Raw genomic sequence first — 25005 nt, 5'->3', positions numbered from 1 at the left:
AAGGTCCATCCTGGTCTCCTCAGACCAAAGAACCTTCTTCCAGGTGTCTTCAGAGTCTCCACATGTCTTCTGGTGAACTCTAGTCCAGTTTTCATTGGAGCTTCTTCCATCAGAGTCTTTCTCTTTGTCTCCATAAAGCTTTGACTGGTGAAGAACAGACAACAGTTGTTGGATGAACAGTCTCTAACATCTCAGCTGCTGAAGCTGGAACTCCTTCAGAGGAGTCATAGGAGTCTTGGTGGCCTCCTTCACTAGTCTTTCTTCTCAGTCTCAGTTTTTGAGGACGTTCTGCTCTAGTCAGATTTATCCATCTTCCTTCCATTTCTTAATGATGGATTTAACTGGACTCCAAGAGATCTTCAGGAACTTGGACATTTTCTTGTATTGTCCTGACTGATGCTTTTTAGCAACATTTTCACAGAGTTTCTTGGAGTTTTCTTTCGCCGTATATCTGTCTGTCTCCCTCTTTAACTAATCCACAGAAGGCCTGTTGATAAGATGCTGCAGTTCTCAGTCAGTCATTTCAACAAGGAACAAAGCTCTGGAAACTTTTTTATCTGGGCAGGTCTTGAAATAGCTTGAAAGGTCTAAAGGGGTAGTAGTAATGGAGAGGCTACTGTTTGCTGCCAAACTGTTAGATAGCAGAGATCCCAGAGCCCCTCTGGGATTTAAAGGGAAAGTGTGTGTTTCTCGGTGAGCGTCCGATATGTCCTGGCACCAAAGTGAAGAACCGACCAGGTTGAACACCTGGTCGGTTCTTCACTTTGGTGCCAGGACATATCGGACGCTCACGGCTGAACAGTCTTTCCATACTTGCTAGCGGGTTTTCAGCTGCTTCGGTTTCAGGTCCTCCGTGTGCTGCATGTGTTTAAGTAAACCTACATGCTTATCTGAGCGTGTGCGAGCTGGAAATCCAATCCCCGTCCAGCTCCTCCAGTACAGCAGATTCCATGACTGTAATAGTGAGAATAATGCTGAGAGGCTTCCAGCAGTCGGGATCCGATACTTCAGCAAACGCAGCTTCAAATAACTCCAGACTCTGTTGTCGGGTAGAGTTCAGGGTAAAGAGTGAATCTGCTGGTTAGTGTGAAGGTTAAGCATTATTATCATTTTAAAAACCTGGTCCAAGTGCCCATATGTTTTACCAATATCTGGAAATAATAGTATAGATAATTAAATACTTCCATTTCAGTACTCTAATCATCATCTATAGAAAGACGTTTCACCTTGTTGAAAATATCTCCAGTAGCTTGCTCCTCTGTTCACTGTTTCTGAGCCATGCCACATTTAGTTTAATTTATTGTGGTATTTTTGCTTTTTTTGTCTATTTGTTGTCATTTTGTGTCTTGTTTTTGACATTTTCCATCTCAGTTTTGTCATTTTGTGTCTTGGTCCTGTTGGTTTGTTTCTCGTTTTGTCGTTTTCTTTGTTTTCTTTTTGTTCTTTTCTGTTTTGTGTCATTTTGTGTCTTGATTTTAGACATTTCCTTTCTTTGTTGCTCATCAAATCCAGAAAGATGTTTCACCATGATGAATGTATCTTCTAAGAACTTCCTCTATTCACTGTTTCTGAGCCATGCCATGTTTAGTTTAATGTGGTGTTTTTTTGCATTTTTTGTGTCATTTTTGTCTCTTTGTAGTCATTTTGTGTCCTGTTTTTGACATTTTCCATCTCAGTTTTATCATTTTGTGTCTCGGTTCTGTTGGTTTGTTATTTTTTTGTCTTTTGATTTTTTCTTTTTCTGTTTTGTGTATTTTATGTCTTGTGGTGTGTTTCCTTTCCTCTCTTCTCTGCTCATCAGCTGTGGAAAGATGTTTCCCCATGCTGAATGTATCTCCCAACAAACCATGCATTTTATTTAGGTATTTTTGTGTGTAGTATTTTTTCCTTTTTTGTATCTTTGTGGCCATATTTTTGTAGTTTTCTGTTGTTTCAGGTGTTGATTTAGGGATTTTGTCTTGTATTTTATTTTCTGTCTGTCATGTAATTCTGTGTCTTGTTTTTGTCATTTTGCATCTTTTTGTGAGATTTTACTCCACATACTGTACATCTTTCCATGTTTTCAGCCTCTGCCGACTTTTTCTCTCTACTCTGTTCATCATCTGTAGAAAGATGTTTCACCATGCTGAATGTATCTCCAACCCCTTGCTATTCTCTCTTGCAAATTCTCCTAAAAACTGCAGTTCTGAATGCATTTAGGACGTGAGTCGGAATGTGGACTTTACCTGTCGCCAACAGTGCAGAGTTTGCACATCCAAGCATCAGTTAAAATCACTTCTAAAACTTCCAAATGTCCTCGTGGGACAAATTCAAAGTGGAGAACTTTACTTGTAATGGTTAAAACTGACATTAGTTGTGCATTTTTTGACCTTTTGAGTCAGATAAGACGTCCCGAGGAACCAGGAATCGGGAACGTTTCCATGATGGAACAGGAGGAAGTGATGTTCTCCTGATAGTGGATGAACTTTCTCCTGAGTCATCGGTTTAGTTCCTGGAACAGTTTGTTCAGTGCAGGAACAACAGCGGCTTGTTTCTTTTTGTGCTTTTTAAGGCATCTAAATGTGACTGAAAGTGTTTTTCCTGCAGTGTTTGAGCTTCTCCCATGACCCCGTCCACTCTCGGCCGTAATCCCGTCAGGCATTCGGCCGGGCCGGAGGAGGAAAAATATCTCTGTTGCAGGGAAAAAATGCGGCACAGCTTAATGAATGGCCGGTGGAGCTGTGCAGGCGTGTTGTTGTTGGCGTGCACACGCATGTTAAAGCAGAGCGAGTCCATGGATTCCTGGTGCAGAATGCAGGACGTGACGCTGCAGCTATATGAGGCAACACGTTGACCTCTGCAGGTTATTTTCAGTGCGAGCTGCAGACATTCCTCATATCTGGAATGCAACTCTCCTTCATATGATTTCAGTTTTCCACAACATTCATGTCCTCACAGAGAGTAATGGACATAATCATCATTTCAGGTCCTGTGAGGGAGTTTGTAGATGCTGGCTGGATCCTGTATGAACCAGAGATAAAGCTAAATGATGCTAAATTAACATCAACTGTGTCTTCATGAGAATAAATACACAGAATTTGGAAGTTTGAAGGTAGAACTTTGCACCATTTTGTTCTTTTTTTCAATCTGGAGTGCAGATTATAAAGGTCCAGATGTTGGTGTTCATAGAGGTCTAGATGTTGGTGTTCATAGAGGTCTACATGTTGGTGTTCATAGAGGTCTAGATGTTGGTGTTCATAGAGGTCTAGATGTTGGTGTTCATAGAGGTCCAGATGTTGGTGTCCATAGAGGTCTAGATGTTGGTGTTCATAGAGGTCTAGATGTTGGTGTTCATAGAGGTCTAGATGTTGGTGTTCATAGAGGTCTAGATGTTGGTGTTCATAGAGGTCTAGATGTTGGTGTTCATAGAGGTCCAGATGTTGGTGTCCATAGAGGTCTAGATGTTGGTGTTCATAGAGGTCCAGATGTTGGTGTCCATAGAGGTCTAGATGTTGGTGTTCATAGAGGTCTAGATGTTGGTGTTCATAGAGGTCCAGATGTTCATAGAGGTCTAGATGTTGGTGTTCATAGAGGTCTAGGTGTTCATAGAGGTCTAGATGTTGGTGTCCATAGAGGTCTAGATGTTGGTGTCCATAGAGGTCTAGATGTTGGTGTTCATAGAGGTCTAGATGTTGGTGTTCATAGAGGTCTAGATGTTGGTGTTCATAGAGGTCTAGATGTTGGTGTTCATAGAGGTCTAGATGTTGGTGTTCATAGAGGTCCAGATGTTGGTGTTCATAGAGGTCTAGGTGTTCATAGAGGTCTAGATGTTCATAGAGGTCTAGATGTTGGTGTTCATAGAGGTCTAGATGTTGGTGTTCATAGAGGTCCAGATGTTGGTGTTCATAGAGGTCTAGGTGTTCATAGAGGTCTAGATGTTGGTGTTCATAGAGGTCTAGGTGTTCATAGAGGTCTAGATGTAGGTGTTCATAGAGGTCTAGATGTTGGTGTTCATAGAGGTCTAGATGTTGGTGTTCATAGAGGTCTAGATGTTGGTGTTCATAGAGGTCCAGATGTTGGTGTTCATAGAGGTCTCGGTGTTCATAGAGGTCCAGATGTTGGTGTTCATAGAGGTCCAGATGTTGGTGTTCATAGAGGTCTAGATGTTGGTGTTCATAGAGGTCTAGGTGTTCATAGAGGTCCAGATGTTGGTGTTCATAGAGGTCTAGGTGTTCATAGAGGTCCAGATGTTGGTGTTCATAGAGGTCTAGGTGTTCATAGAGGTCTAGATGTTGGTGTTCATAGAGGTCTAGATGTTGGTGTTCATAGAGGTCTAGATGTTGGTGTTCATAGAGGTCTAGGTGTTGGTGTTCATAGAGGTCCAGATGTTGGTCTTCATAGAGGTCTAGGTGTTGGTGTTCATTGTGTTCATGTTTCTGTAAACTCTGATTTTTGTGGTTAGAATGGACTCTTGTCATGGACATCATTTGCACATATTTGCATTTTTCTGTAAACTAAACCATCATGTCGCCATTTATTGTTCAGTAGCTACATTGAGATGTCTCACTCTGATCACTAAAACTGAGATCCAGTCAAAACAACACAGTTTATCTGGTTGTATCTGCTGTAGCTTCAGCCTTGTGTATAATACAGCTGCTGTGGATGGCAGCTGGAAGTTAAAGATATTAAATATAAGTTTATGTTCTTCTTGTTGAACATTCAAAGTGGATATTATCATCAGTTTGGGCAGATAAACCCTGTTTGTTGGGCAACAAATGGTGAAATTTATAAAACAATCAGGTGATTTATGTATAAAATGAATCTACCAGGGGAACAAAATGGAGTCATTCCATGTCAATTCAACAAATGCTTGTTGCACCACTTTCTCAGATCCTCCCAAAATTTTTTTTGGGCTTTATTTGGGTAATTTTATGAACAAATGCAAAGTATTATGGTTATAAACATACAGTATAAGCAGTAATGATCTAATCTAATACCCATAGTCAGTCCAAACTTAATCCTCGCCTATGATTTTAGGGTTTTAAACTACTAAAAAAAAGCAATTTATACTCCTTTTACATGGTCAGAATTTTTTCCCCTTCCAAAACTTTTACCCTTCTGGTGAGAAAAGTATAGAAATGAATGAAAATAAAAAAATACTGGACTGTGGAATTTCCCAAAATATCCTTGTTATTTCATGGGCGACTTTATTTTGGGTTTTTCATGCCTCTATTTTAGGACTTATTCTTGTGAAAAGACATTGAAAGAATGAATTTTCTTCTTTACTAATGAAAGTTGCATAAGGTAAAAGTTTTAAAACATTAAAATAAAGCTTATTTATTGATTTATAGGCTGTTGAACTCAGGTGTAGACCCAAAATAGCCTAACTTTAGGCATTAAAAAGTGCATGTGGGATACATGGTACGCGGTTCAAATTTTTTTTGGAGGAACTAGTATGTGTGAAGTATGTGTGAACTTACTTTCATATTTGTTTCTTGTGCCAAAGATGAGCAACTGCTGAATCAATTTACTATACATTTTGATCCTCGTTTTTGTTTTTAGGAACCATTTACATGACCAACTAAAGATGAAAGATGAATCTGAAGCATCAGCATCGTAGTATAAGTTACAAAGGGCATATCTGAAGTTAATTATTATATAGACATTGTTTTTCTTTCATACAGTAACTGAATAAGAAGAAATGGCATCACTCCCAGACTGCATTCTCAGGACAGCCTCGGTATCGTATTTGACTTATCAGCTGAATTTGAAGATTTGCAAGTGAAATTCATGCACCCAAAAGGTCCCAGCAAGAAGTTCACATGGCCTAGAAAGGATGACGTAGTGTGGGTGCCTACAGCCCACATCCTCTGTCCAATCACTGCTCCTTCAACACGCCGTGGTGGACAGTACCACATATCTGGTGCAGATGATGGCCTGATTTCAGAGAAATTCAAGCAGTTCAAAGGACAGAAATAGTGGTGTGATAAGTTGGGGACAAATTACATGTTTTACATGGGACCTAAGGCAATATAACTCATTTTAACTGCAATATATTAGTTAGAATTCCTAAAAAAACGCCTATAAAACATAGTGCATTTCTTGGTTAAATTGGCCATGAAGGATTCAAGAAACAATGTTGATACTTCAGATATCAATTATTCGGATGTTTATTGTTATACAGACAAAGTTTCATGTTTCTACTCCATGTCCCACATTGGTTTCTGTGCCAATATATGTATGGTGTTTTTCAGTCTGTTTCATAAATAGGCATCGTTTTGAGGTCTAAGGAGACTAGCTAGCTCTTGGATATTTTTAGGTTAGAGAGAACTTTTAAGGTACTTTGAGATTTTTATAACATATGAACCTTGTTACTTATTAAAATTTGTGAAAAAAATGCCTAAATTCTTGAAAAATGACATTTTCGCCAAATTTTTAAATTGCCCTGTACCACAGAGAAATGGGTATATTCATTCCAAATTTTTTTTTCCTGCTCTATTGTTAAGGTGTTTGAACCCTTCAGATCACTTGTAAGTCTATATCATCAGTCAGTTCCCAGTATTATCTTCCTAAATCAAGCCTTTCTACCTAACATATCAATTTCCGAGTGGAAAAATAGGGATTTAAATATTTTATAACTTAGCAAATAGCAATCATATGATGTTAAAACTTTGCAAGTAATCTATTCTTATGTTGGGATAGTTAAAAAAAAAGTTTGGAGATGATCAGAGGAGGTCATGCAACAAAATTTCCTCAGATTTGTTGAAATGAGATGGAATGACTCAATGGTCTTTACAGTGAATGACACTTCAGTTTAATGATGTTTGTCTTTTTATCCAAGTTAAATGATCTTACGCTGTCAAATACACTAAAATAGTGGCGTTACTAAGATAAAACTGTGCAGAGATCAGTTTCTGTTATCGGTAGTTGTCTTTTCAGTGTTCATAGAATATAAACTCTGAACACCTGACTTGTTTTCTAAAGTCGTCTTTATTTATTTTATGCAGAAGCAGCTCAACATGGCGTCTCACTGATGCTAGGAGTTCAGAGCTGAAGGAGCAAAAGTGGATTAAAAGAGCTAGCATTAGCATTAGCTGGGACCCTCAGACCGATGGGGGAGACGGAGGACGAACGGGCGGCTCAGGCCGACCAGCTGTTCGACACCTTCGTCCAGGCCTCCACCTGTAAGGGAACCCTGCAGGCCTTCAGCATCCTCTGCAGGCAGCTGGACCTGGACCCTCTGGACCACAGCAGCTTCTACACCTCGCTCAAAGCCGCCGTCAGCACCTGGAAGGTCAAACCTCTGTGGACCAAACTGGACAAACGGGCCCAGCAGAAGGTCTACAACCACAACAGAGTCTGCCAAGGAACCCGGGTAAGAACCTTCAGCTGAGGGTTGGGGTTAGAGAGGACCTGGACCTGGAGAGTCTGGAGCTGCTAGTCGATCAGACAAAACTAGTTTAGTTTTTCTGCAACTTGATGGCGACTGTTGCAGCAGTAAAGACCTGATCAGACCAAAAAAATTAAGTTCAAGCTCTAAATACTTCTGTGGCTCCTAAAACCTGCTGACATAATGATGTTCTTACTCACAGCACTAGTTGGTGATCTACAGAAGCTGGTGAGCTAACAGCTAATATCCTAATTAGCATAAATGTACACTAATAGTAATAACGCTACTACTACTGATTATTATTATTATGATAAAATGGTTGTTACAGTTCAGTTTATAAACTACATTAGCTTCCTTCAGTTTGTTCTCTGGCTTTATTAAAGGCAGTTAGCTGCTGGTAAACACAGCAAATGGGCTTTTTAAAGTTCTCCAAACTTGAACTTGACGAGAAAAATTGTCAAAAAAATTTACTTTGTTGTTAAATGAAGCTGATTTAAATCTTTCTTTAGCACCTCTTCGTCTCAAAACTCACTGTGGCTGTTTGTTTTTGAACAATTCCACTGAACAAATAACACAAATAAACTCGCATTTACTTGTGTAGAGCTATTTAATTTAAGGGGAGCACTGCTAATGAATGTCTGTAAGGAATACAGTGTTTTTTCTTTAAGTACAGTCAGTTTCTGGTGTTATTAATCAGGATTACCAGTGACTTTACGCAGCTCTTATTGTTCGAAGTGAAACTATGAGGAAACTCTAAAATAAATGTGATAAAATCTGGAACGAAGGAGAGAAACTGAGCCTCAGTGAGCAGAAACGGGTCAGCGGTTAAATTTACACATGAGAAATCATCAGATCAGCACAAGACACAGCTTTGGTTGGAGGGAGGAGACCTGCAGAGGGAAAATATCCACAGTTTGTCACGACACACTTCCACTAAAGAGGCCCAAGAACAACCAGAGGCACAATCTGGACAGAAATGATGGTGTTACTGTGAGAAATTAGTGTTTTCTTTAGTGTATTCCTTTATAAATTGTGTCTGTAATCTGTAAAAAGCAGAAAAAAAAACTCAGGAATTTGGTCTAATTCTGCAAATAACCAAATCAGGAGCTCTGCCAGAGGGGATTTGTTGGAAACATTAATTATGTAAGTGGATTGTTTCTGTAATTATACACAAATAATTAATTAGATTAAAACAATCCTCACTCTGAAATGGTTTTTGTGTTCATAACCTGAGTATTCAGTACAATTTAGGCATCCGCTAATATTCAATAAAGAAGTTTAGAGAATGAACCGCTTCAATTTGCACCGTTTTTCTACAGTTTTACACCCAACTAAGCCCCAAATCGCTCAATCATCTGGCCTAGATTTGCTGTTAGATCCCATGTTTCTGAAAATAAATCGCTCTCCAGCCTCAGATCATTTCTTCAAATAGCAGCAAAAATGTGTGAATAACAGTGGAGCTGTTGTTTCTGGGTTAATCTCCTTCTGAGGCTCGTTCCCCTACGGACCTCTTATCTTCTCCTTCAGACAAAACACTGCTCAGACTATATGTTTATTTATATAGATGGTCAGACAGCAGCACATGATGGAAAATACCGACAGCATCACATGAAATCCAGATGTGTGAAGAATTTAATTCAGTTTGACGAATGTGCAGAAAGTTTCACCGAGAAACAACTTTTCATATACACTGTAAAAAGAAGAAAATCTGAAAAAAGGTGAAAATTTGACTGCAAAAGTACCAGAAAATATACGTTAAAATGTGTCCCTTAAAGCTGCTGTCCGGAGTTTCTGTTTGTTTTCAATTTATGTATCATTGTTTAACAAAGCTTAAATGTGTTAGTCTAGTTCGATACTATAATGTAATGTTAGTATGACGCGATATGAAAATTTATTCCTGAGCTCCGCCTTCCTCTCATAGACCCCCATGTTATTCCAAAAAGCGCCGGTCGCTGCCGACCAATCAAGTTCGAGCTTCAGCTTTGTCATGCTGTCAATCAACGGTTACGCGCACAGCAAGCAAGCCCATGCAGAGGTGGGCGAGCTACGCACTACGCAACCGCGAGCACATTTGTTTTGCTTGTGGAGGAGAGAGCATCAGGGATCAGCAACTTCCAGAAAAGTTACCAATCCCACGGCTTGTCAGGCCAAGAGACTGCAGGACGTTTTTTGGCTCGGGGTGCTCGCGTCGCTCCCCGACCACGGCCTCCATAGCCCGCCTGACGGCTTCGTTTAGATGCCCGACCTCTGGAGGAAGATGTTGGGGCGTCTGGGACATACTCTTCATCAGAGGAGTCATGCAATTCTGAACTCTAGATAGAAATAAATAAACAATGTAACACATATACACGCGTAAATGCACTAAGTTTGATAAACAACGTCATCCAGAGGGATACACGAGTGTAATCACATATTGAAACTTTACTCGTTCGTCCTAACAGATTCATGTTATTTTGGTATTAGGACAAGTTAGACTCAATACAGCATTCTAACGTAATTCCTTTATTATTTACTAAATGTACTAAATGTAGAAGAGTGGAAAACAGCAAAACAGGCGAGATGCTGCAGCACTCCGGGCACTTCTCTCATGTACTGCACACGTGCACAAATAAAGGGGCGAAATCAGAGGGAGGGACCAACAGTGTTTTGGGAGACGCTGCGATTCAAACTCCGGACACGAGCTTTAAAATGTCTCTATTCAGAAGAAATATCCTGTCATAGTATATATGACAATACATATCACATTGGACATTAGGTATATATAATCAACAGTCATCAGCATAATGACGAAACCAAACACTATGGATTGGATATTAAAGGTTTACCTAAATTCTTTTCTACAATAAAAATATATGTCGACTACATAAACCTAATGTCCAATGTGACATATACTGTAAAAGCAAGACACAGAATGACAGAAAATGACCAAAAACTGACAAAATGACAAAAAACGGATAGAAAATGACACAAATGTGACACAAAATGACAGAAACAAGACACAAATGACAAAAGTGAGACACACAATGACACAAATGAGACAAAATTGCACAAATGGGAAATTACATAAATGAGACACGATATGACAAAACCAGACACAAAATGGCAAAACGGACACAAAATGACAAAAACTAGACACAAAATGGCAATAAAACAGACACAAAATGACAAAAATGAGACACCGTGACAAAACCAGACACAAAATTGGGAAAAAAGACAAAACATGACAAAAATCAATCCCAAAATGGAAAAAAACACACACAAATGACAAAAACCAGACACAAAATGGCAACAAAAAAGACACAAAATGGCAAAACGAGACACAAAATGGCAAAAATGAGGCACAAATGAGACACAAAATTACACAAATGACACAAAGGAGACACAAAAGGGCGAAGCAAACTTGTCTCCTCTTTATTCCGTACGAACACTGCCTGCAGTTCAACTTAAAGATGTTTCACCACGCTGAATGTATCTCCAGCAACTTCTTCCTCTGTTTACCGTTTCTGATTTTATTGCTCCAGTAGCTTTGATTTTCAGTCTCTCTTGTCGTCGTCTTTTTCTGTCGTTTTTGACATTTGTCTGTCTCATTTTTATCATTTTCTGTCTCCTTTGTGTAATCTTGTCTCGTTTGTGTCATTTTGTTTCTCATTTGTGTCATTTTGTGTCTCATTGTGTAATCTTGTCTTTGTCATTTTGTGTCTTGTTTTTACAGTACATATCACATTGGACGTTAGGTATATATAATCAGCAGTCATCAGTATAATAACGAAACCAGACATTATGGATCGGAGTTTAAAGGTTTATTTAAATCACTAAATGGGATCTTTTTCTTGCTAACAGGCCTTTTGTTTAGTAGTCAGATGTTACACTGCAGACCGTCCTCTTCTCAGTCCAGATTATTTAAGCTTTATTAAATATTCTACCCGTTTCTTCTTCTTTTTATCTCTGTAGTGTCTGATCATCGGTGGAGGTCCCTGTGGTCTCCGGACTGCCATCGAGCTCTCTCTGCTGGGCTGTAAGGTGGTGGTGATCGAGAAGAGGGACACGTTCTCCAGGAACAACGTCCTCCACCTGTGGCCCTTCACCATCCACGACCTCCGGGGCCTCGGGGCCAAGAAGTTCTACGGGAAGTTCTGCGCCGGATCCATCGACCACATCAGTGAGTGTCAGTCAGGGGTGAAAGTAGTTTTAAATTCTTGCCGGACCGTTCCGGCTTATTTTCACCCCATTCCGTCGATGCTAACCGTTGTAAATCCTGTTGAAAGTTTTTCAGCCAATCACAAGAACGTGTGGAATTTCAGGTGTAATTTACTGCTCGCCCCGTTCCGACGCAAGCGGCGCTTATTGACGTCGATTGACTAGTTGTGGAAAATGTCCCAGTGCAATAAATCAAGCGCACCTATTTGTTATTGGCTGCTACTGGCCATAACAATCGCTGTGTTACGGAAGTAGACACGCATGCGCACTCACATACTGCTGAGGTCCACTAGCCTAGCCTCGCTAGACCCAGCTCTGACGACGCAAGGGTCTAGTTACCCTCGGTAAGCCTCGAGGTTGGATGCTCCTAAAACTGGCCGACGAATCACCATGAAGTGTAGAGTCAGAAGGCGGGCGTAACTAAGTGACGACAGAGGCGCGACGATTCTGACAGAAACAACCGGAAACAGCTAGCCTAGCCGTGCTAGACAACCCACGGCAACGAATTTAATTCTCTGCCAGGGTGGGTCTAGTTACCCTCCATAAGGCTCGAGGCTGGATGCTCCTAAAACTGGCCGACGAATCACCATGAAGTGTAGAGTCAGAAGGCGGGCGTAACTAAGTGACGACAGAGGCGCGACGATTCTGACAGAAACAACCGGAAACAGCTAGCCTAGCCGTGCTAGACAACCCACGGCAACGAATTTAATTCTCTGCCAGGGTGGGTCTAGTTACCCTCCATAAGGCTCGAGGCTGGATGCTCCTAAAACTGGCCGACGAATCACCATGAAGTGTAGAGTCAGAAGGCGGGCGTAACTAAGTGACGACAGAGGCGCGACGATTCTGACAGAAACAACCGGAAACAACTAGCCCAGCCGTGCTACACAACCCACGGCAACGGATTTAATTCTCTGCCAGGGTCGACAACAAAAACGACAACAGTCGTTGAGCTCCATTAGCACCGACTCTGAATAATCTTTCTGTTAGCATGTCTGTAATATACTTGAGCTTCACCCATTGACTGTATAAATAAGGCTTCACCGAACTACCGCATCGTCTGATTTCTGGCGCTCTAGGAACTCCGTCAGCCTATTCGTTGCACTGATTGGTTGTATACCTACCCAATTGCTGCAGAGTGAGTTGATAGACAACCTTTTAGCCCGCCTCCCTCCTTTGCGTCGTAAGAGCTGGGTCTAGCGCGGCTAGGCTAGAGGTCCACATCACTTTTGTCATTTTGTCTGGTCTGTCTCATTTTTGTCATTTTTTTGTCTCGTTTTTGTCCTTTTTATCTTGTTTTGTAATTTTTTTTATCTCGTTTTTGTCGTTTTTTTTGTCTCGTTTTTGTCCTTTTTTGTCCCGTTTGTGTCACTTTGTGTCTTGTTTTTGCTATTTCGTGTCTCGTTGGTGTCATTTTGTGTCCCGCTTTTTTCTTGTCTAACATGGGACAGTGCAGCATGGGTGTGTTTAGTTTTTCCTTAAAAATCAAAACTATTGTGGAGTTTTCAAGTTGATTTTTTTTTAAGTTATTCAAGCCAGTTTTTTACATTGTTTGAAATATGTTTGTAAGTGTTGAACTTAATTATTGTAATTCCATAAAAGTTCAGACGTCGGCACGTTATTTTGTGTAGAATCAGATTTTGAACATACAAACCTGATTATTTATGAGTAATTCTCCCTCTGAAGTGCATTTACATTTTCATTTAAAGCATTAAACTTACCAGACGATGGTTTTCTTTGTTCTTTGTTGGTACGATGACTCACTTAAATGCCACTTTTTGTTGATTTTTTGTTTAGTTAGTTTAGTTAGTTTTCCTGGTGAGCATCACATGTTTGAGAAGTTTTTCTAACCCGGTGTCTTCTATTTCCAGAAAGTAGGTTAGAAAAATGGCTCAGATGGTTTGAAAGCAGCGGTTTTATTTGGGTCAGAGCTTCTTTTATCGCTGCTTTACGTACCAGCGAGGTCATGGGAGCGTCACTGAACTGAATTTATTTATTTTTATGAGTGAAACTGCTGGTTTACAGATAACATGCAGAATAAATAAATACACTGAAAACATTCTTCCTCCCTAAAGGTAAACCTTATCAGCTATTTAAAAACCCTCTGGGATTAAGCTGTAAAATACAATGTATGCTTTATCCAAAACAAACATGTTTAGTAGGAAAACTCTGACAGTTTGGTACTGTCAGTACATTTTGCTTTTATTTAAGTAGAGAAGGAATTTCATAGTGAAATAGTGCTGCTGTTATATGAACTGAAGATCATAATACTCCTTTTACTGTCCGCTTTTCAAAACCAAACATTGCTTTACACAAAAATAATACAAGTGAGCTGTACTGATATTAAATCTGGCTAAAAATTAGTCATTGGCATCATTTCAACATTATGATTAGTCATTTGGTCTGAAAATGATGAAAAATGTGGAGCAGTGTTTGATTCAGTTAACATCAGAGAGGAGGAAAGAAGCCACAAAATATTCACATTTAAGAAGGCAGAATCACAAAATTTTTACTTAATTTTACTCAGTCAGAATGGCTGACTAGTTAAACATCTATAAATGAATGATTATTGAGGCTCTGCTCTGAGTTCCCAGGATTAGTGCAGAAAGAACAAAAAGAAGAACAGCAGTGAATCTGTGTTGATGTGGAACAGGTACGCTGCTTTAAATTCTGCTTTATGAAACATGTTCTGACCAAATGTGCATTTTATGGTCCCTTCATTCTTAATGAACCCCTCTGGAGTCAGCGTTTGTATCGCTGCAGCTTTTCTTTCTGTGATTTCTGGATGTTTTTGTGCGTTTCTCCCTGCAGGTATCCGTCAGCTTCAGCTGATGCTGCTGAAGATCAGTCTGATCCTGGGAGTGGAGATTCACGTCAACGTGGAGTTCGTTAAACTTCTGGAGCCTCCAGAGCAGCAGGACGAGGACAGTAAGTGAAGAGCAGCGTTGTTTATGATCAGAAGCGCTGTGAAGGACTTTAAGGCCGTGGTTTTAGGGTTAAACGCTTTAACTTTAGGAGCTGAGGAGAGTTTAAAGCCGTCGTGGAACCTCAGGAGTGAACCAGCTAGTGGCTGTGGAGTTATCTGCATGTTAGAGGATCAGCAGCAACACGCCTGCACTTCTCAGCTAAACACGTGTGAGAATGATCAGAAACACGTCTGCAGAGGGAAGGTTCACAACAAACCGTTCTGTTTCAAAGGAAGCATTCTGAGAGGTTATGAACGCTTCGACACTTCAGGAAACACGACTGAAGAATTTATCAGAAAATAATCTGCTAATGAGCTCAGAGGCGCTGATGGATTTACATCGTTCAGGTCAAACCAGGAGAAAACCACCACCCCACCATCAGCTGCTTATTTAGTTTTGGGAGTCATTTTAACCACTTTTGAGACATTTGTGACGATTTTTGTGTAATTTTGAACAACTTTCATGCAATAAATCTGGTTTCTGTTGTTTTTTTCTGTCATCAACTTTGAGCATCACGAGCTGTAAAAATGGATTTAAAAGAAATAAACAAATAAATGCATGCAATTTTTAACTATTTACTGTTTTCAGATTTTCCCTGTTTTGTTGGATTACAGATCAGAAAAGTTTTAATTTACATGTTAACCATAAAAAACAACAAAAAACAAGTCAAAACTAAACAGTGTATTTTTAGAAATGGTGAAAGTTCACCATAAATGTTTTTTTTACTGCATTTAAATGGGGAAAAATATCAATATTTTACAGATATTTGCCAATGTTCAAAATAAATATATTTCAAATATTAATAAATTATTCTAATATTCATATTGTAAATTGTTATTTAAAATAGCTTTTTTTTTTACTGTGTTTGAATGGGGGAAAATATAATTATTTCACAGATATTTGCCAATATTTGAAATCATTATAAATATTAAAAGTATTAATTAAATATTGTAATATTTATAATATTATAATAGTTAATTACATTTTTAACTGTATTTAGAGAATTATATCATTATTTCAGATATTTGCCAATATTTGAAATCATAAATATTAAAAATATTAATTAAATATTGTGATATTTATAATATAACATTATAATAATTAATTACATTTTTAACTGTATTTATATAGAAAATTATATCATTAGTTTACAGATATTTGCCAATTGTTAAAATAAATATATTTAAAATATTTATAGACTATTATAATAATTATATTTTAAATTATTATATTATTTTTATATTATTTATAATTATTACTGTATTTAAATTGAGAAAGATATCAATATTTGACAGATATTTGCCAATCTTTAGAATAAATAAATAAATCTTTTCAAAATATGAAGAAATTATTATAATATTTGTTATAAATGATATTTATTATGACTTTTTTTTACTGTATTTAAATTTGCAGATTTTGTTAAATTATAGATAACTAATGAAAACAGAAAAAATTACTATTATGATGACTAAAAAAGATTTAAACTGTGAATAAGGTCCACATCAAACAGCATTTTGTTCTTTTACAACGTGTGACTATATTTAGGTGATTTAATTCACTAAATATTAATAATTTAATACCAAACTTTCATTATTTTACAGATATTATTTTTTCCATTGTTGCTGTGTATAGATTTTGAATATTAAAATATTCTGTTTTGTTTTTTCTGACGTCTTTGTGAAGTTTTATTCCCTCAGAAAAAGTCAGAAATCATTTAGTTTCAGATTTCCTGTGACCTAAGCGTTCAGATCAGATGTTTTTTTTTTTCCTTTTTCTTCCTCCTCAGGTCCGGGGTGGAGAGCAGAGGTCCGACCTTCCTCTCATCCCGTCTCTGAGTTTGACTTTGACGTGGTGATCGGAGCCGACGGACGTAAAAACACGTTAGACGGTGAGAAAAACGACGGAGGAAGTAAAAACCGGTGAAAGCTTCCGGCTGCAGTCAGAGCTGGGTTTGAGCTTCCAGTGACAGTCTGGAAACCTGAGAGTGTTTGTGCTGCTGCTGCATGTGTGAGGCCTTTGTTAGCTTCTGAGTATTATGTGTCTGAACGTTAGCTGCTCTAAACTCCTGGAGGTTTTATGAACCTAAAACTGAACATCTGAATATCTGCAGCTGAATATGAACCAGCTTCAGCTCCAGCAGCTTCTCTCTTTAGTCTTAGCTCTGCTCAAATTATTTAAACTGGAGCATTTTAAGTATCTATATCATCAAACAGCTACAGTTCTAGTTTAATACAATCAGTTTATTATTGGCAACACATCTGAGCTCTGCTAAAAACTGACACCAGATCAGTTTTACATCATCCAGGTGTCTGAAGATAATCCAGATTTGACCAATTCTGGACAATTTTTGAATGTTTTTGGGCAAATTTTAATAATTTTGGGACAATTCTGTTTAAATTTGGATCATTTGGGGTAATTTTGTGTGAATTCTGACTCATTCTGGACGGTTTTCTTGTCGTTTTCAACCAGCTTTACATCAAGTTGGGTCTTTGCTCCTCATTGTGGATCATTTTTGTGTCTTTTGGATCATTTTTGAGTCATTTAGGACAAATTTCATGTCATTCTGAACTCATTTTCTGTAATTTTTAAGTCATTTTGGGCAAAATGTTAAGTCATTTTCAACATTTTGAAGAAATACTGAATTTTTTGTCAGTTTTAGACAAATTTTGAATAATTTTGGGATAATTTAGCATGATTTTGGAAGTCTTTTGTCATTATGAACAGTTTTTGAGGCATTTTTGACAAATAAGGAAAGATTTGGGTTGGTTTTTACGTAATTTTAGACAACTTTCCTGTAATTTGACAAATTAAAAAAAAAACTAAAAACATCTGAGTTGTGCTAAAAACACCAGATCAGTTTTACGTCATCCAGGTGTCTCAGGCTAAAGATAACTGAAATGTTATCAATTTTGGAGAATTCTGAGTCATTTTCGAAGGTATTTTGTCATTTTTTTTGGACAAATTTGAGTAATTTTAGAACAATTTAGTGTGGTTTTTGACATTTTTTTGTCGTTTTCAGCTGTTTTGAGCAATTTTGGCCAAGTTTTAGGCTTTTTGAACAACTTTTTGAGTCATTTGGGGAGATATTTAGCACATTTTTGACTTTTTTTTTTGGCCATTTGGGATTATTTTTGTGTAATTTTATCCAACTTTCCAGTAATTTGACCAACTTTAAATGAAAAACACATCTGAGTTCTGGTAAAAACTGACACTCGATCAGTTTGACGTCCGTCCTGGTGTCTCAGTCGAAACACTAAATCTGGTTTCCGGATAAAAACGTCTCTCTTCTCGTCTTGGCAGGTTTCAGGAGGAAGGAGTTCAGAGGGAAACTGGCCATTGCCATCACGGCTAACTTCGTGAACAGGAACACGACGGCCGAGGCCAGAGTGGAGGAGATCAGCGGCGTGGCGTTCATCTTCAACCAGAAGTTCTTCCTGGAGCTGAAGGAGGAAACAGGTGAGTCTGGAGGAGGTGAACAGGAGCCAGATCTTTGGTTTGAGTCTCTAAATGCTGCTTCTCTTCCAGGAATCGACCTGGAGAACATCGTTTACTACAGAGACAACACTCACTACTTTGTGATGACGGCCAAGAAGCAGAGTCTGCTGGACAAAGGAGTCATTCTGAAAGTGAGTTTATTTGAAACGTCTGAAACATGTTCAGACTTTAAACGGTTATTTAGAGGCCAAAGCTAAAACATTTTGGCTGAATTTTGAGAATTTCATGTTTTCAGACCTGCTTTTTTTTGTAGTTTCATCCTTAAAAACACCTGCAAAGCCATTTTAAAGGTTGGATATCTCCAGAAATAAAACTCCAACAGTCATGAAATGAGGTGAAAACGCAGCAAACTGGTTTCCATCAGATCAGAATGATTGAATTGATCCAACAGAGGACACACGTTTATTTATTGGTCCTTTAAAATGAGGGAAAAGGTTAGTATAGTGTCTCCATGAAGTTCCTGTAAGTATTTATAAATGGATGATCCATATTTCCACTAAACTTCAGTCTTTGGTCCACATTTGTCCAACGTTTGAGCCTCTAACTTCAGTAGAATCTGATGTGTTAAAGTGTGACCAGACAAGGTTCCAGTTTTTAGGTGTTTTGATGTGAAATCTGTACAAAATTAATCAAAATTGTCCAAAATTACTTGAAATTTGTCCAATATAAAGAAATGTTTGTCTAAAAGAAGGTAGAAAATGTCTAACATACCTAACAACCTTTCAAAAATGACTTCAAAGCAGACCAAAATCTCATGAAGTGTTTCCAAAATCTGTTAAAATCTTAAATATTTTGACGTGAAACCAGTTCTAAATGACTTAAAATTACCCAAAATGTCTCATAATTGTCCTGAAGGATTTGAAACATGTCTAAAATGCCTCCAAATGATTCAAAATTAGTCTAAAATTACAGAAAATTGTCCTAAGTCACTCAAAACTGTACAAAATGACTCAATTTGTCCATATTAACAATAGCGAATATTATTGGGTAGCAAGTACGGAGCATTAAGTTCCTGTTAGTGTATATCTATGGATGGATCCATGTTTCTACTGAAATCCAGTCTTTGGTCCACATTTCTCCAACTGTTGAGGCTCTAACATCAGTAGAATCTGAGTGTTGAAGGTTCCAGTTTTTAGACTAAACGTTGATGTGAACATTCGAGGTTTGACAGAGAACTTTGCTCTTTCCTGGACCGATAAACTGTTCTAGCTGCCGACTAATGCTTTCTATAATTAAATTAGCTCTGAGTTTTTTTCCGGTGGTCAGGAATGTGTTTGTTTGCCAGATCGGTGAGTGATAAATCTCCACAGGGATGACGGTGATGAATGGAGCTCTAATTAAATCCTCTCCGACTCTCACCTTCCTTCTACGTCCAAACACACTGATCAGACTCTATTAATGAGGTTTTTACAGACTGGATCATCTGCCGCATGTATCCACTGATACTGATGGAAAAATGAGTCCACGGTGACTGAAAATGAGTCCACAGTGACTGAAAATGAGTCCACAGTGACGAAAAATGAGTCCACGGTGAAGAAAAACGAGTCCACATTGAAGAGAGTACTTCTACTGTGGTACCAGTGCTGATGCTTTAGTACATGCTGTGAGTACTTGTACCTCTTAGACATGGCTGCTGGTGAACCTCTGCCTGCTGAGGCCTCAGTGGTTCCTTCTCATCTTACATCATCCATTAGCGCTGAGTGATTTCTGCCTGTCAGCTGCTGCTCAAAACACGTGGTCCGACTGCAGACGCCTCATAATAACTCAACACTTTCAGTTTGTTCCTGCTGCAGGAGACTCACCGGTCTGGATCTAAAATCAGGAAGGTAGAATGATAGAATCTGTTAATCTGAATCCAACCTGCTGCTGCTCAACCTGCTCCTAAACTGACACAACTCAGTTATTTCCTGAGAGGCTCGTTCATTTAAACCGACGGATGGATCAATATTTCTACTGAAATACACTCTTTTGTTGACATTTCACCAAAGATTACTTAACTCTTGTCCAAAATTGTTTGAAATTAGTTCAAAATAAGATAAAGATGGTCTAAAATGACTCAAAAGTGTCACGAAAAACTTGAAAGTTGTCCTAAAATACTCAAAAGTTGTATTAAGTAAAATAAAGATGGTCCAGAATGACATGAAGTTTGTCCTGTCTTGTCCTCTCAGGACTACATTGAAACCGAGCGCTTGCTGAGCCCCGACAACGTCAACCAGGAGGCGCTGCAGTCTTACGCCCGCGAGGCCGCCGACTTCGGTACGAACTACCAGCTGCCGTCGCTGGACTACGCCATCAACCACTACGGCCAGCCGGACGTCGCCATGTTCGACTTCACCTGCATGTATGCCTCCGAGAACGCCGCCCTGATCCGGGAAAAGCACGGACACCAGCTGCTGGTCGCTCTGGTGGGAGACAGTCTGCTGGAGGTACCGGGAGTTAGCGCCGTTATACCTGTAGAAAACGCTATCGCTACGGCTAGCTACAGCATGGTAGGGATTTAGCTGGGAATGGGCACCATGACAAAGACTTCTGTGATGCTTAATGGCCTTCAATCAGAGAGTTTCTGTTTTTTGGGCTTTTTTTGGAGTGTCAGGCTACAAAATACCTGTAGCAAACACCATTACCGTTACTACTGCTAGCTACAGCATGGTAGGGGTTTAGCTGGGAATGGGCACCATGACAAAGACTTCTGTGATGCCTAATGGCCTTCAATCAGAGAGTTTAATGAGTTTTTTTTTTGGAGTGTCAGGCTAAAAAAAACCCTGTAGCAAACACCATTACTGTTACTACTGCTAGCTGCAGCATGGTAGGGGTTTAGCTATCAATGGGCACCATGACAAAGACTCCTGATGGTTAATGACCTCCGACCAGAGCTCACAATTTAAATGTAATCTGATGTTTTTAGACTAGCAGTTAATTGAGTGCTAAAATTACCTTTGTCAGGATATTCAAATCTATTAGGAAGCTCTTTTAAGGTTCCATGTAGCTACATTAAGCCTACAGCCAACACTTTAAAGACTGCTAGCTACTGTGGCTAGCTGCTGTTGTTGCTTAACACCATGTTCTTCATTTGCAGCCCTTCTGGCCGATGGGAACCGGCTGTGCTCGAGGTTTTCTGGCTGCTTTCGACTCTGCTTGGATGGTGAGAGGTTGGGCTCAAGGAAGGAGTCCTCTGGAGATCCTGGCCGAGAGGTGAAGACATTTTATTTCACTTCGTGTTCCATTCTTTGTTGTGCTTCGTCATTTATTTTCTCTGGATTTCATGAAGATTAAAGCGAGCCTTGGTCCAGACAGTCTTTGACAGAGTGCCAGTTTGGTCCAAAATAACTACTGAACAGATTCCTATGAAACCTTGAGGATAACTTGAAATATTTTTCATGTTTGACCTCCAGTTTGCTGAAAAGTGTCTAAATCCAAGTGCTGAATATTTGAACGTAGTTTGCTCGTGATCCCACAACTTTTCTCCTTCTAAAAGGCCAACTGACTTCAAATTTGACTACATAAATTGATTAATCCTTTGGAAACTGAACTTTCTACTTGTACCACCATCAGTACAGAACGTAAACTAAAACCGAAAATATCTGTTAGAGATTTATATCAGTCAGCTTCAACATGAAAACCACTGACAGGCGACGTGAACAACTCTGTAGGCCAACAGGAAGTTGTATATAATCTAAATTAGATGATCATTTATGTTGTGGCCTCTTTGGCCAAACTGTGAAGCTGTAAAATTAGTAAAATGATGGGTACTTTTGTGTCATATGTTAATAATCTAAAACTCTGTGTGCTTAAAGGAGACTTACTAAAGTATACGTTTGTTCATACAACAAAACAAAGGCAGAAAACACTTCAGAATACAACTGAAGAGTGTTAAAATGAGTTGTATGACTGCATTGTGAGTTATTTCTCTTAAATCTGACATGTCTACCTGTTGTGCTTCCACCAGGGAGAGTATTTACCGTCTGCTGCCTCAGACCACCACAGGGAACATCAGTAAGAACTTTGAGCAGTACTCCATCGATCCTGCTACCCGCTACCCCAACCTGAGCTCCGGCTGTGTGCGACCACATCAGGTCCGTCCACATATATAATCCCTCACCTTAGAAAGAACGAGGATATGAGAGACTGAAGCAGCTTGAAAAAAATGAAGTCACATTGGAAATAATGCCACTCTAAAAACAAGAAAAAAAAATTACTTTAAGGAACTTTTACCTTAAAGTAATTGAAAAAATCTGCCAATAAAACAAGTGAAAAATGGTTTGGTAAGACTTCTCGAAATAAGATATATTTATAAAATTGAGATCTTAAAATTAGCTGGGAAAACTTATTTTAAGCTCTATTTTACCAGGATTGTCAAGCTTAGGTGTCTTAACCCTCCTGTTGTCTTTGTCACCAAAAAATATTGTTGCCTTGTGTGAAAAAAAAAGTCCAAAAAATCTGAAAAAATTCCCCAAATTTATAAAAAAAAATTGCAAAATATTCAGGAAGAAAATTCCTTAAGTATCATTTAAAAAAAACTAATTTGGCAAGAAATAAAAACATTTTTAAAAATCCAAAAATTGTAAAAGTTTAAAAAAATGAATAAAAATCTTCCAAGAAAAAACAAATTCTAAAAATATCTAAAGTGATTCCATATATATCAGTAAAAGTTCTAATATTTTCTTTAAGAAAATTCAGAAAAAATCATGGATTTTGGTTGATTTTTTTGTGAATGTTCTTAAACATTTTTTTTAACATTTCATTTTTTTCCCCCACCAAAAATGTTTTGAAAATATTGCCCAAAAATGTTGAAAATGCCGACGTTTTTACTGTGAAAATATATTTTTCCCTCCACATTTTTAAACTTTAAAACGGGTCAATTTGACCCACAGGACGACTCGCAGGTTAAAACAAGATAATTTCAAGATTGTTTGACTTTACAAGATATTTAAGATGCACTGTCTGTAAACAAGTCACTCCATCTTGCTGTAATATCTCTTGTTCAGTGAATTTATCTTAAATCGAGTGGGATGAGACATTTTGACCAAAAATAAGACAAACAGACTTGGTAAGATTTGGAGTTTTTGCAGTGCAGGCTTTATACACTTGGTCTCTTAGGGAACAGGAAGGAACAGGTAGCCTCAGATTTGTTCAAGGATTCTTCCAGCTCCCGATGAATTACAGCCGTGAGCTTCTAAGACTGCAAAGGAAATGAGGCCGAGGCCAAACGAACTGAATGGCGATGGCAAAAAATAATTTAAAAATTAAATATGCATAAAAGCAGCACATATGAAGAACAAGTTCCCTCACCTGATGTTGGATTAAAATACTCTCTTCTCTGAATCTCTCTGAGCTGAAATGTTAAATTCATCATTATTATATGCATCCAAAGAAAGAATCAGTAATCTACACAGTCAAACAAGCTTGAAAAATATTACATAAATTAAAGATGCAAGCAGCATTGAACGGGTCCTGGCATCCTTGCTGGTCCGCGAATCCAAACCTGTCCAGCAGCATGTACAATCCACTTAGACAGCACTTCCTGTTCCATGGCGAAACATCAAAATTCCAGGGGCTACCATTTCCACGCTGTCAGAGTTTTGCAGAACATTTTGATAGCTTTTGATCACCCATGACTAGTGTACATCCTGGCTAAATGTGAGCTCTGTCGGAGTTACCCTATTTGAGTTTATTCCTTTTGAAAATGTGCAAAAAATGGTCCAAAATATGTCACATAATTCAGAAAGGCCGACTTCCTGTTAGGTTTTGGGTACGGATGTCAATTACATTTTTGCGTGTCTTGATGAGTTACTTATGGCTACCAAATTTCATAGCTGTAGGTGACACGTCCTGGTCGTAGAGCCCGTTTGAAATTTTCCAAGTGGCGCCATTGAGGCATTTTGACTCACACCTATGCAAGTTCCACAAAATACAAAATTTTTCGCCGGTCCTGACGTACGTGCAAATTTCCAATTCAAATAACGGTAGAAAAAATAAAGAAAAGGAACCCATAGGTTTGAAGAGAGTCCTTTGGCGTCAGTAAATCTGAAACTTCTAATAATGAATTAAAATGACTTGTTCTATAAATCTCTCTAAATTGCAGCATTAATTAGTCACTCTACCGTTATTCTCTGCATTTAAATAGCCTACATTTTTCCGATGCTCTCCACAGTGGAAGATAAATTCCCGTTTTCTGTTTCCTATCCGCTCAGACTTGTTCTGAGCTGAACTCTGCCACAAACGCTGCATTGTGAGTTCCAGTGTTTTGATGCCAGCCAGCTTCAACCCCCCCCCAATGGCGGCAACAATTAAAGCTGCGCACAGATAATATTCTGGCATGCAAACCTTTGTGTCTGGAATGCTTGGACAGGGGAAAGTGTTGATGCTTGCATGAGACGTTCAAACGTATCGCATTTGCCAGAGCAACTACCCAACAATGGCCGCTTTTGTGGAGCTTAAACTGTTCAACAAGAACTAATTGCCAAACATGATTGGTTTACTTCATGTCGTTATTTGTGCCCCGCTGGTTTTCTGCAAAGCCTCCAAACCCACCAGAGTATCAGCAGGTCTGAAAGTTTGCAACCTGTGAAGGGCACTAGATCTCCTACACTCTACAAAACATCACTTCTACCCAGTTTTTGGAGGGGAGGAGAGGGAAAGAAGTCGCAGGGAGACGAAACTTACAAGTAGAGCGATGATTGTGTTGTTGTGGTCTTCACATATATGTTGGGGACTCTCAGTAGTTGTTGTGTTTTTTAATCATCTGATGTAGTTTAGCATGAAACATGTCTTCTTCTTCTACTTCTTCTTCTTCCAGGTTCGTCATCTGTTCATCAACGGTCAGCAGGACTTAAGTCTGGTGGAAAGAGGAGGACCGACTCGTAGATCCGTCAACCTGTCCAGGAGAGGTGAGGATGCTGATCCAAACTAAACTCTGGTTCTCAAGCCTTAAAAACATTCAAGAACTGATATATTCCTTACTTCTGACAGGACGTATTCAAC

The 25005-nt window shown here is 38.8% G+C and overlaps 1 protein-coding gene across 3 annotated transcripts in view; it reads left to right on the top strand.

Annotated features, from left to right (window-relative positions):
• mical2b (microtubule associated monooxygenase, calponin and LIM domain containing 2b) overlaps window positions 1-25005 on the top strand; it is an 87704-nt gene that overhangs the window by 17633 nt on the left and 45066 nt on the right. For all 3 annotated transcript variants that reach the window (XM_022197335.2, XM_051951855.1, XM_051951856.1), the window contains exons 2-11: window positions 6987-7354; window positions 11321-11528; window positions 14375-14491; window positions 16316-16417; window positions 17830-17985; window positions 18055-18155; window positions 20193-20450; window positions 21101-21216; window positions 21971-22097; window positions 24821-24911. In XM_022197335.2, coding sequence (XP_022053027.2) covers window positions 7091-7354; window positions 11321-11528; window positions 14375-14491; window positions 16316-16417; window positions 17830-17985; window positions 18055-18155; window positions 20193-20450; window positions 21101-21216; window positions 21971-22097; window positions 24821-24911 — 1540 coding nt within the window. In that variant the 5' untranslated portion in view covers window positions 6987-7090. The remainder of the gene's footprint in view (window positions 1-6986; window positions 7355-11320; window positions 11529-14374; window positions 14492-16315; window positions 16418-17829; window positions 17986-18054; window positions 18156-20192; window positions 20451-21100; window positions 21217-21970; window positions 22098-24820; window positions 24912-25005) is intronic.

This window comes from Acanthochromis polyacanthus, chromosome 8 (assembly GCF_021347895.1).
Source record: "Acanthochromis polyacanthus isolate Apoly-LR-REF ecotype Palm Island chromosome 8, KAUST_Apoly_ChrSc, whole genome shotgun sequence".
Taxonomy (NCBI): domain Eukaryota; kingdom Metazoa; phylum Chordata; class Actinopteri; family Pomacentridae; genus Acanthochromis; species Acanthochromis polyacanthus.
This window is presented reverse-complemented; position numbering and strand designations above follow the sequence as displayed.